General features: G+C 48.4%; 1 protein-coding gene across 1 annotated transcript; it reads left to right on the top strand.

Moving 5' to 3' along the window:
- The first annotated feature begins 1367 nt into the window (after nucleotides 1-1367).
- LOC118769505 (WW domain-binding protein 1-like) lies at nucleotides 1368-10941 on the top strand. The gene is made up of 7 exons (XM_036516633.1): nucleotides 1368-1702; nucleotides 7920-7961; nucleotides 8362-8406; nucleotides 8803-8944; nucleotides 9236-9397; nucleotides 10049-10713; nucleotides 10837-10941. Exons 1-7 carry the CDS (start codon nucleotides 1658-1660, stop codon nucleotides 10939-10941), a joined length of 1206 nt encoding a protein of 401 aa, XP_036372526.1. The 5' UTR covers nucleotides 1368-1657.
- Nucleotides 10942-12891: the final 1950 nt, after the last annotated feature.

The following is a 12891-nucleotide window of genomic DNA, read 5'->3' as shown; positions in this document are numbered from 1 at the left end:
AGGGTCTTAAAAACTTTTATAGCCGTCTGCTGACATCTTGTGGCCATGTTATGCACTGCAACGTCTCTCCCGCAACGACTAGGCTCGCCGGACCACGTGGAGAAGATGCTGATGTTGCTGTTGACATGGTGATGCGGCAGGCTGCAGATTCCCCCCTGGACAGACAGGGGGATGACGGAAGACATCTGATCCCGACATACTGTAAAGCGCTCCTCAAGGGCTTCGTTGGCCCGAGCGAACACACACTTTTGTTTAATGTCGTTTTATTTTATTATCCTCTTTTTTGTATCCATCTTCTTTTGTTATCTTATTTTTTCATAGGGCAAAAAATATGTTCAGAAAAAAAACGTGCTGAACTGAACCACTTTAACGTGTATTCGCACACTGTTATTGAATATTTATATTTTAGTGAAAGTGAAAACAGAGGCACCAATATTTCTATTAACAGGAAAACACACAGCAACATGTGAAGCTAAAACATGCATGGTGAAGCATGGATTTCGGGAAGTACAACTTATCTGCCTGGCGTAATAAGCCATTTGTGCTGTGAGGGAAACCCCATCAGAGAGTTAAATATGCCGTTTCCTACTACTTACGTTACATTTTTGGCTGAATATCATTTTATGAGGGCGCAGCTTGTTGGGTAACGTAAAAGGACTTCCACTGCCTAGTCTCTGGATGCAGTAATGGAGGTGAGAACCGTACTTAACACATCAAACTCATAAAAGTGCAATGTCATACATCATCCCGTAGACATGAAAAACCCTGAAAAATATGTTTTAACCATGTTCTAGATGGCATGAAATGTTGGAAGTGCATGTGCATATTCATAACCAATACCACCATTCTTAACCAGTTCAAGATTCATGGCATCTAGGTTACACATATGTATTTTATTGCACTTGCTGACTGATGCCTCTGAACGTGTCTGAATATGTATCGCTACTGCGCAAGTGACCATGACACCTGAACGTGCTCCTCTAGCCTCGACCTCCGCCAGCTGCATGACCTTGCTCGCGACTCCCCCCCCCCCCCCCCCCCCCCCGGTCTCGTGGCTTTATACACCAGCGGTATTTCAAGCTGCAAAAACATTCTATGTCAGGCATTGGATGAAAAGCGCCACATATCTGAGCATCACTGCTTTACATGGACACGATCAAATGTAGTCGTTCGTTTGCACGTTGAGTTTTGAACATTTAATAAACAGCATGATTATCAACAAATCTCTCTCCGAAGCATCTCATTGCCGTTTTCTGCGGCTGTTGCTAAGACGGAACGCGTCCAATCAGCGACGGAGGCTTCACTTCACTCCCAGTTCGGGGGCTGGAATAAATGACATCATTAATTCAACTAGCGACCCTCGGAAGGGAAAAAACAGTGATTGCACATCTGTCAAAGGGAGAAGCACACATTAGGCGAGCATGGGGGGACTCTCTTGAATTGGAATGGTTTCCTTCCCAATCAATATAACCTGTGCCATTTTAGGATTGGCCACGGTTCCTCCATTGGTGAGGGGTTCGGGGAGGGGCGTCCTGTCCGGACGGGAATGGCGGCTGGGTTGGCTATGCGTCTGGGGCGCGCGAGGGATGGGGGTTTAACAGAATAATATCCAATAATAATTATTTTTTCGGTTCCTGGACGTCTTCTCCGTGGCGACATGGATTTAAAAGATACGTTCTGTCAAGGAGTGAAAACAGAGGAGGTACGTGATGTTTTTTCCCCCTCTCTCATTATTATGAACAAATCATATAGCCTGTGAGTTATGATAATAGCTTAACCATATTATCCGTTTACTGTAGCGGTGACATATAACCACTAGGGATGTGTTCCTATGGTAAGTTCACTCAGCATGGTGTTGCATCCATATATCGTTTACTAGCATGTCTCACAGTTAGGCAGGTCATTTAAAACCGCAGTTGTACTCGAATAATACAGAGCGTGTGTCAGTTGTGGGGTATTAGATATCTGCAGTATTGGACGCTGTATTATGTTCAAAAACATTCTTTTCCAGTTGACATATTTTCAAAACAATCATCACGTTTTTAAAAGTTAACCTGATCGTTGGTGATCAGGTTAAACTGATCTTTCCTTATTTTCGTATATACATGGAATATATGTTGTGACCATATGTCATAAATGTCCGGCTAGTTCGGAGCCCTGTTGCGTAATTTAGAAAGTTGCTGGCATCTTTAAGCAACTCTTCGCAGCAGTGGAATTGCACCAATGCAGCAAAGGCTAAATTGGTCGCCAGCGATAACATCGGGTCACAGAGTGCCTACACTTGGACCTGTCAGAAGCCTTGCACAGATTCCTCACTCCTGACAATATGCACGAATTAATTGTTCGCCGGAATGATAACTTAAATTAAATAACGCCGTTTGCAATGCACAAAAACAAGCAATGTGGTAGATCTGCTGGATGACATTTAACTCATGCTTCTTGCATAATAAAAGGCTCATGTTTAAATGTGCGAGGAATGATAAGAACCTTCACGTTCATATCAGGAGCTCTTGACAAACGATTACACAACTGGCAGTTCCGTCCCGGGAAGCGCATTTAGTTCACGTTGTGCAGCAACAGTTACCGGGTGAAAATCACGGCAATTTCTGTACGGACCAAGCAATGCAGGACGGAGAAGCCAGGCCGGGCATTAACATTCAGCCGCTGTAATGCACACAAACACACGAGTCATAATCTGATGAGGGATGCGAAAGCAAGAGCATGTGGGTTGAGATACAGGAAACACGCTCTGTACCTGTGTCAGGACTACAGTGCAAGACAGCTTTATGCGTTCATGGAGAAGAGCCAGAGAGAGTACAGATAGAGTGTGTACACTGTCAGAATGACAGAGGGGTTCTTTAGAGGAAGCTTTAGTCAGGTCTTCTGACCATCACAGGTGTCTGTTTCAGGGGTAACTATTGATTGTTCCTGTTGCAGACTGTCCTCTTTACAGAACAAGATGTCTGACTAAATGCAAAAACTAGTACACATCAATGTTCCCCGGTCTGCTGAGGTTTCTGTGTGAAGGAGCTTGCTGTCAGCACTGGGCTTGTTCTGTGTCATAAGGCAGTGCTGGGACACAGTTTGTGTTCAGCAAGCACTGAATGCATTTTACCCTGTGTGGTGTTTGTGGCCAGTGTAAGATTTTCTATTATTTTTGTTCTGTAAAAATAGACACGTGATAAAATGATACCATGATAAAAAAATGCTATCCTACTTTGACGATTTGCCAGTACAGGAGAGCAGGATCATTGGTACATACTCCAGAAGAGGAAGAAGCAGGTGAGTGTTTGTTGGGCTTCTGTAGGTGATGTTATAGTGTATATGTCTCTCTGACTAAACATGATCCCGGCGCTTCTTTATGTGCTTGGTCCTAATCAGGGTTTCAGTCCCTGTTCCTGGATGCTGTGCTATAAGAGGGTATTTTAGCAACCTTCCAAACAGGGTCTGGGATAGGTGCAGGTACACGTTCTCAGCTATCTGTCTCTCTCTCTCTCTCTCTCTTTCTCTCTCTCTCTCTCACACACACATACACATACACACACACAAACACAGACAGACAGACGCACACACACACACACACACACACACACGCAAACACACACGCAAACACAGACAGACAGACAGACACGCACACACACACACACATACACACACACACACACAGGCGCCAGTGCGTCTCGTCTCTGAGCGAATGGACTGAGACCACACTCTGCATGTCAGATCACAGCCAGTGTGAAAAGTGTGGGATTAGCAGCACAGACAGTCTTCTGTGAAGGTTGTGCTCTGGCCCAATTACCCAGAATCCCCTGTGTTCATCCTGCCCGCAGTTTCACTGGATGTTGAGCTCATGCATTACTGTTGAGGAGATACACAGGTTTGATTGTTGGGAAGACCAGGTGTTGCAACTATTTGTTGGGCATGGCTTTAAAGAAGTTATAGGCTGGACTGAATGGGGCATATAGTACTTGCTTTTGGACGTCCCTGTGTCCGTGTGGGAGAGTCCCAGCTCGCACCCTCTGCAGAACTTTGCAGTAGTGGTACCCTTGAAGCTGTTTCTCTGGCACACTTCAGCATCCTGCCAAAACTTGAGGTGCGCCAGCCCTGTCCTCTGCCCCCCAAGACAACTTGAGGGAATATGACAAGAGTGAGCTGACGGAGCTCCCCCGACGGCACATACTGCGGCCACACTGAAGTGCCACCAGCGTCATGGTGAGCTGTGGAGCCGCAGCTCCGGCCCATGTCCCGTCTGCAGGCCTGTTTAAAGCTCTTCAGCCAATCACACACAACCGGACGGAGCCGCTGCTGTCTATGACAAACAGGAATGCCTCAGTGCTGTGGAGGACCACGAGCTGGCTGCCATTGGTCAGAGACGGGTCGTCACTGAGGCTCATGGGAACTGCAGTGCAGTTTTCATTGGCCGGTTTTCAACAGCACTGTCTGGGACTGTGGGCTCCTCTCTTCTCTGTAAGGCCTGTACCATCCTTCAAAAATGAATATTCACCTACTCTACTATGTGCCAGTAAAAGGACAAATTATCCAGATGTGGATTCTCAAAATTGTGTTCCTCAAGGGTCTGTCCTTGCCCTGGAATTCTTTAACAGATATTGTGATGACCAGCCAAACGCATTTTACACAAAACATCAATATGCTGGCGATGTGGCTACACTCAAAACCTGCAGTGACAGGTGAGGACATACAGGTGACCCTTGCCCAGGAAATCCACATCATGGAGACTTGCAGTGTGATCACCAAGGGGCACCTACAGCTGGGTGAACCTACCAGCAGAGGCACAGAAGATGTGTACGATAGCAGCACCGGATTCAGAGAGCTTCCTTTCTGTAAACATCAATAGAATCACCATCATCATTAGCATAAACATCATTAGCCATATTAGCATCATTTGCAACAACATCATTAGCATTGAGTCTACAACCAACAGCCATGTATTCTATTCAAGCTTTGTTTCGGATTAAAAAAAAAAAAAACCCTGCACATTTTAAAGAGTTTAAAACAACCACAGTGTTTGCAGCAATCCTATTTCTTCACCTGTGGTCTGGTAGGATGCAAAATGGATCAAAAACTTGGCAGCTGAACCAGGCTTTTCAAATAACCTTGTCATGACTGCTGAATATTTCATTCTTCATAATAGTCATGCTCTAAAGACAGTGTAGTTAAAGCAGGTTTTCCTTTTTGTACAATTCCCAGCTGAGATCCCTCAGATCTGCTCTTCAGCTGGTTGGACTGCAAAAGCGTGATGAGGAGAGTATTTGGACGGTTAATCCAAGCCCTAACCCTAACCCTAACCCTAACCCTAACCACAACACAACCCAGTTGCCGAGATACAGCCATGAGCGCTGGAATATGACAGATACTGACAAACTGTTGCGGTGGGAATGTGAACCCCGTAGCAATACAACGTCAACCAGTGACATCACTTCCTGAAGGGTGCACCATTCTTACCTGCTCCTCCTCCGTCCAATCAGAAAAGGTGCTCGCTCTGTGAGCACCAACTCAGATATGGAGGAGCGCTTCTGGGACAAAAAAGGATTTATGCACATTTTGGGGACGTTTTTTGAGCTATGAAAAAGATCAAAAATGCAAAGCGTCAAGGTGTTACTCCCTTGACGAATTTTGCTGAGTGTATTTTGTAAGCGTTCAGAGAGTATATTTTGTAAGCGTTCAGAGACTGTATTTTATAAGCGTTCAGAGAATACACTTTGTAAGTGTTCAGAGATTGTATTTTGTAAGCGTTCAGAGTGTGTGTTTTGTAAAAGGCCGGGTAGAGGCTGTGTTTCTGACCCCTCTGCTGGCTGTGTAGTCCCTCCTTGTCAGGGAGGCTTTGATTGAGTGAGGGTCTCCGGTTCCGCCTCCGTCCTGTTTTTTTCCAGGCCGCAAAGTGTTGCCCCAGAATCAATAACTGGCCGTGCGAGCAGGTGCTGGTCCCAGCGTACCGCAGTGCCGGGGAGATGCGGAGCTCGGCGCCGGCCAACAACGCATCTGCTGACAAAAGGGCTCATTTGCATGGCACAGGCTAGGGGAAAAAAAACACAGCCCAGAATCTCTGGCCGAATGCTGCCTCGGTCGCCATGCTGCGTCTGTGGTGCTGACGCTCGTTCATAGGCGGTTAGTGGTGTCCTGTGTGTGCAACTCTTCAGGCCACTTGACTAGATGCACTGTGTAAGTCGCTCTGGATAATATGCCGATAGCGTAGTGTAGTGTAGTGTAGTGTAGTGCAGAGTACCACATAGGTGTCATCGCTTGGTTTATGCCTTTGCTGTAGTGTGTGATGGGAGTTCATGAAGCTCTGGGCAGGGTGAGCAGCATGTTAGCAGTTTAAACAGCGGTCCACACTGGTCCTGGTTGTGTGTTTGCTGTTTAGATGTTGTGGGCCAGTCCTCTCTCTGTGCTGTAGTGAAGCCCATCCCAAAGTTACATTACATTACATTACATTGTTGTCATTTTAGCAGATGCTCTTATCAAGAGTGATTTACAAAGGTTACAATTCTCACATGATATCCACTTAGACAGCTAAATATTTCACTGAGGCTATTGTGGTTTAAGTATCTTGTTAAACAATACAACCAGAGTACTCCAGTGGGGGATTGAACCAGCAACCTTTCAGTTACAAGCCCTGCTCCTCTACCGCTGTGCTACACTGCCACCCAATTCCCATCAAAACTTCCTGGTAGCATCTTGACATGCTTCAGAATGTGCTGTTTCAGTTTTATTGTGCAAGTAAGCCGTCTACTTACAAAAGTGTCTCAACCAATCAGGTCGCTGCTGATGTCACAAAGCCCTGTTCAACACTGTGTCGGTATTAAACTTGCTCTACACATCATTGTCTTGGTCTGTTTTCACCCACTCCAAGTTGTCTTAGATTTCATACGGGCCCAGGAGCATTACAAAGGAAAGGAGCAGCCGACGCCACAGTCATCAGAGAGGATACACTTTTAGTTTGCTGCGGAAAACAACAGCCAGGCATCAAATGACTGGCTAATGACTGAATAATTACGAGAGGTGAAAGCCCGGTTGTATAATTACACTCAGGTCCTCGTAAAATGGCGGAGTAGGTGGGGAGAGGCTTGCCCGTGCTCTGCCTCCTCTCCCTGGAGTGTCTGGGATTTTGAGGGCTGTCTGTCTGAGTGCACACTGAGACCCACTGAGCACAGAGCCCCCTCTGTTACGAGTCATTATCCTTTGGGGGGGTGTGGGGCTAAGAATGGTGGCACAGCTCACAGAATGGGGACCAGACAGCTCGGCTGCACTGTAAGTGAGGACACTGCAGCGTTGACCGAGGCCGGTGTTTCCTACAGGAACGGAGAGAGTGAAACACGCAGCCTCTGTGACACAATGGAGTGTGCAGTCCGTACACTGTGCGTAAGGAAGTCCCACAGCACAGGAAGGCTTCACTGCTAACACGATGCACTGCCCCACAAAGGGTGCTGAGGAATAGCGTATTTAAAGGAGACATTGCAGGTGGTTTTATTTTGATTTATAAAAGGTCTGAGTAGCGTGTAAGCTGCAGGGACACGGGGATTAGCATTTACTGTGGCTGGGTGCCACTCTGCTGTTACAGATCTCCCTCCCTATCTCTCTTTCCTTCCCTCCCTCCTTCTCTCTCCTCTCCCTCTGTCTTTCTCTCTCCCCTCCCTCTCTCTCTCCCTCAATCTTTCTCTTCCCTTCCTCCCTCTCTCCCCCTTTCTTCCTCTCGCTCTCTCTCTCTCCCCCTTGTTCTTCTTCTCTTCCCTCTTTCTCTCTCTCTTTTTCCCTCCCTCTCTTTCTACCTCTCTTCCCCTCTCTCTTCCTTCCCTCCCTCCCTCTCTCCCTCCCCCTCTATTCCTCTTATCACCATGCTGAGTCTCATCTTCCTGCCCAAAATGTCAGACACATTAAAGCTGCTCTCTCTCTCCCTGTAGATGACCATCTCCTTGCCGGGACCAGATGTGACCACTGTGAAGGTAAGGGGAGCTGCTTCCTCATGACCGTGACCGAGGGCCGGTTTAACCGCGGCTCTGGCCGCACTTTATGAGAGAACACCACAGGAACAGGTGGTGTATGAAGTAAACGGTTTGGCCATCTTTGCAAAATGTGTCCGTTAAATACGATGTGTCCGTTAAATAGGCTTGGCTGTGGATAAGCGATTTGAAATTGATTAAATTAGCCTTTTTGCAAACATGCTTCATGTGAAGTGCAGAACAATCAAAAGAGACTTCCGTCACCAAAAGCAGTTGCATATACTGTTACATAAAGCAGTTATAATAACAGATATGAGTATGTATATGGACAGATTCTATGCAGATTTTATCAGTACAGAATTGTGAGCTTTGCGTCAGCTAAAAAATGCATTTTTACTTACAGATAAGAGTATCCCAGAAGGACCCTGACATGGACTCTATCAGCAAGGTGAGCGATGTGAATGTAGTGTTGCTTTTACTGCCTGTGATTTTCAGCTGAGACAGCCCTAGCTGATCTGGGTTCAGTGTGAGCAGAGCCTTTCTTATTCTGGGTTCAGTGTGAGTAGAATCCCCGCTGTTCTGGGGTCAGTGTGAGTAGAATTTGTGATTATCTGGGGTCATTGTGAGTAGAATCCCTGCTGTTCTGGGGTCAGTGTGGGTAGAATCCCCGCTGTTCTGGGGTCAGTGTAAGTAGAATTTTTGGTTATCTGGGGTCATTGTGAGTAGAATCCCTGCTGTTCTGGGGTCAGTGTGGGTAGAATCCCCGCTGTTCTGAGGTCAGTATGAGCAGAATCTCTGCTGTTCTGGAGTCAGTGTGAGAGGTCAGTGATGCGCTGTGTTTCAGGGTGTGCAATACCAGGGTTCAGGGCCTGTCATTACCAGCCCCAAGTACTGCCCAGGTGTCAACAACAACGGGGGGTACCTGTGTGAGAGCGGACACTGCTGTGGCGAGACCGGCTGCTGCACCTACTACTACGAGCTCTGGTGTGAGTATACTATACTACTGCTGTGAGCTCTGGTGTGAGTAAACTATACACTGCTGTGAGCTCTGGTGTGAGTAAACTATACTACTGCTGTGAGCTCTGGTGTGAGTAAACTACACTACTGCAAAAAGCTATGGTGTTAGCTAACTTTTTTCTACTACAAACTCCAAGTGTAAGTAAACCACTCCAGTAAGTTAGCTTCACTGTAAACTGTGGTACTGCCAGAAGTTCCGGTGCGCACAGATTCTGAATTCCGCTGTGAGTAAAAGTTTCCGGTTGCGACCGGTTCTGCAGGGTTCTGGCTGCTCTGGACCGTCCTGATCCTGTTCAGCTGCTGCTGTGCGTACCGGCACCGGCGGGCCAAGCTCAGGATCCAACAGCAACAGAGGCAGAGGGAGATCAACCTCATCGCCTACCACGGGGCATGCAACTACCCCACCTCCATGCTGGACCTCAGTAAGGCCCTGCCTCTGTCTCCCATGGCTGTATCTCTCCTCCTTTTGCACACATCCTTACATTACATTTACACTTGCATTTATTCATTTGGCAGACGCTTTTTATCCAAAGCAACTTGCAAGTGAGGTAGAGTACGACACCAGCTTCGTTTGTGCAAATGCCAACTCAAAATCAAATTCAAATCAAAGTAAAGCCCACCTGTGTGTGTTCTAACACTAACCATTTGTGGCCAAAGTGAAGGACACTGACATCTATTCTAATGCTAGCCCTATGTAATCAAAGTAATGCCCATCTGAATAAGTGCTAATGCTAACCCTCTGTCATAAATCTCAGCTGCATGTAAGCTAATGCTAACCATCTGTAGTAAAGCCCACCTGTATAACGTCCAGCTTCGTTTGTGCAAATGCCAACTCAAAATCAAATTCAAATCAAAGTAAAGCCCACTTGTGTGTGTTCTAATGCCACCCATTTGTGGTCACAGTAAAGCCCAGTTGCATGTATGGTAATGTTAGCCCTATGTAATCAAAGTAAAGCCCACCTGAAGTGCTAATACTAACTTGCTATCATAAAGCCCATCTGGACTAGTTCTTATGTTAACCCTCCATAGTAAAGCTGTCTTGCGTGTAGGCTAATGCTAACCCTGTTTTGCAGGTTTCCTGGCCTCGCTTAAGCTCCCATCCTATGAGGAGGTTGCCGCCCGGCCCAACACGCCGCCTCCCCCGTACAGCACCGTCTTCGCCCTGCAGGGGGGCAGCCAGTACGCCCACGCGGGCCCCAGCGGCCTGGCCTCCTCTCCCAGCTCCGACAACTACACCAGCTGCTCCTGCGAGTCCTGCTCCGCCACCTCCCCCTGCAGCACCTCCTTCTCCGTGCAGGTGACCGACGAGACCGACACCAGCAACGCCACCACACCCAGCGAGGCGGGAGACTCCCGGCCGCCCAGCGCCACCGACGCCCCCACTACCGCCACGCCTGTCCCCTCCCCCCTCGCCCCACCCCCGCCCCTACCCACACCCCCGCTCCCCCTCGCCGACCCCCTGGGGGCGCTGGCGGAACAGACGGAGGAGGAGGAGGCCCCCCCGGGGGCGGAGCCAGCGGAGGAGCAGCCGTCCCCGAAGCCCGCCCAGTCTCCACCCAAACACGCCCTCTTCTCCTCCAACGTGGACTTCTTCGAGCCGGATGGCCACGCTTCCGAGGGCGAGGCCGAGGACGAGGACGCCGACGAGAACCACTTCCGCCACCGCCGGCTGACGGGCGACTCTGGCATCGAGGTCTGCCGCTGCCAGGTGGAGAGCGAGGAGGAGGAGGAGGAGGAAGAGGAGGGGGTGGGGGTGGAGGGGGCGGAGCCCAGGGGCGGGGCCGGGGAGCGGGAGGAGGCGGAGGGGCGGGAGGAGGCTGGCTTCCTCCACGACAGCATCGACTGCTCGGTGCGCGCCCAGGCAGCCCAGTCGCAGACCCCGCCTGAGGGCTGCGCCAGCCTCTGCAGCTCCGCCCCCATCCTGCAGAGGGGCGGGGACACCGTCATCACCGTGGAGACCGTGTGAGAGTCCGGCGTGACCAGACGAGCGCTGAAGACGTGCGGTAGCAGTGGCTGGAAACACCCGGGCATGATGGGACTTTATGAGAACCGAGCCTTTCGGTCCTGATGTCTCTGCGTGAGGGAGCACTGAGGAGGCGGGGTTTGTGATGTCACTCCCGTTTGAGAGAGGCCCCAATCAAAACTCAGATCAGATGAAGCCAGCAGATTACCCAGCATTCTGCGGAGATCTGATGAGGGATGAACTTCAAGTTAAAAAAGACAAAACAAAATGAAAGTGACTGTGAGGATGTATGTTGTTCATTTCCAAATGCAGTGTGGAGGAATGTCAGAAGAGTGCTTTCGTCAGAGAGAACAGCGGAGCGTCTTTGGAAACGAAAGGGGCTCAGAGTTCCTCTGCTCTCTGCAGCCACACGACACCACTGCCTGGGCAGTGGGAGTGTTCACTGTGAGCGGTCTGCTTTTCGTTTGCAGGGCTGTTCACATCGCCTGTGTTAACAAAAAAAAGTGTGCACTTAACTCCCCTTGTCAATGATTCCCTGAGCAACAGCAACTGTTGTCCTGGGGAAAAAAAACAAGCTGCTTCTCCCTCAACCAGCCTACGTAACAGGATCCTTCCCGTAGACTAGATTTACTGTTGCTCTCATTGATTCTTTATGCTGCTCGGACCGCTTGTCGATTCAAAGGCAATAATTATCATAATAATAATATTAATAATAATGTTGATGATAATGATGATGATAACGATGATGACGATGACGATATACATTTAGTTCTTTCCTGCAAGGCACTGAAAAATGGCTTTGGGGTATCTATTTTGATGAATGTTCAAAATAATACCTGAAGTGTTTGTTAGCCAGTCAGCAAGGGTTCCTCCTCTGACGCCCCCTGGTGGAGTGGAGGAGCCGCCACCGTACATGGAGAAAGACTGTTGGAATGTGACACGCAATGAAAAAGTCATTCGATGCCAGAACCACCAGCCTCATCTGCAGCTCTTATTGTTGTCTTTCAGCTCCTCTAGTCTAGAGGGCGCTGTTGCGCTCTTTGACTTCACGGCAAAAGGCCCAGTGGATGCCCTCGCGGGCCTTAACGCTGACCCTGACCACTGATGCCGAATGTAGCCTCCTCGTTGCAGCGGACACCTGCATTTACTCAGAGCTACAGGTCTAGGACATGCACTGTACACTGGAAAATTCGAGAACACAGGCTGAATCTGGATACCCACTTACCGCTGTTGTCCATGGGGCCGCAAGAGAGAGTTTCAACAGAAGAGTTTCAGCTTTTATTTTCCTGAGCACTGTTTAGCTTGATCTTTCTAAGTGTTGTAGCCCTCCCTTCCCCACCCCCCTTATCATTTATGCTGACCTCCTTTGTGATTTTGAAAAACATGTACCAAAGTTTTTTTTTAAGTCCCATTTAATACAGCAGACAACAGTTACATTATACACACTATACACACAAACAGAATGCATCCAAATTGTCCAAATTCAAATTTTAAAAATATCTTTTTATAGAGAGACATTTAGAGACGTGTAAAAGTGTGGTTAAAGTGTGTCTGTGTGATATCTGTAGCCTTGGCATTCCTGCTTTGAGTCCAGACTAATTCACTGGGGCCTGCAAAAGCAAAGGCCTGGCTCCAAAGTTATTAAGACTCCCCTTCCCCGGTGCCATCCTACTCCTGACTCTGCGGCACAGCAGGTTTATGTACTCAACCAGACGGCTGCCAAACCGTGAAGCCACTGCGATGTGATGGCACTTTGCGGATCTCTGTGGGTGAATAGCTGCATTTCTGACCGTCTTAACGGCGGTGTTTACTGAGCTTTCAGCAGCTTTCGAGCCAACACACATCCAGGCTTTTTACATCACTGACTGATCAAAAAGGCTGTGAGTACGGAGCTGAAGAAGATTCCCAGTGAGACGGGCTCCCCTTGATATTATACTAGTGTGTGTATATGCC

The sequence above is a fragment of the Megalops cyprinoides genome, chromosome 22 (genome assembly GCF_013368585.1).
Source record: "Megalops cyprinoides isolate fMegCyp1 chromosome 22, fMegCyp1.pri, whole genome shotgun sequence".
NCBI lineage: Eukaryota > Metazoa > Chordata > Actinopteri > Elopiformes > Megalopidae > Megalops > Megalops cyprinoides.
The sequence above is the reverse complement of the archived record's forward strand: the minus strand, read 5'-3'. Positions and strand labels throughout refer to the sequence as shown.

Bases quoted from the DNA above. Each gene is read 5' to 3' on its own strand.
- LOC118769505 (XM_036516633.1), top strand. From the start codon at position 1,658: ATGGATTTAAAAGATACGTTCTGTCAAGGAGTGAAAACAGAGGAG. The intron at 9,398-10,048 runs GTAAGGCCCTGC...CCTGTTTTGCAG, and splicing joins CACCTCCATGCTGGACCTCA to GTTTCCTGGCCTCGCTTAAG. The intron at 10,714-10,836 runs GAGGAGGGGGTG...GTGCGCGCCCAG, and splicing joins AGGAGGAGGAGGAGGAGGAA to GCAGCCCAGTCGCAGACCCC.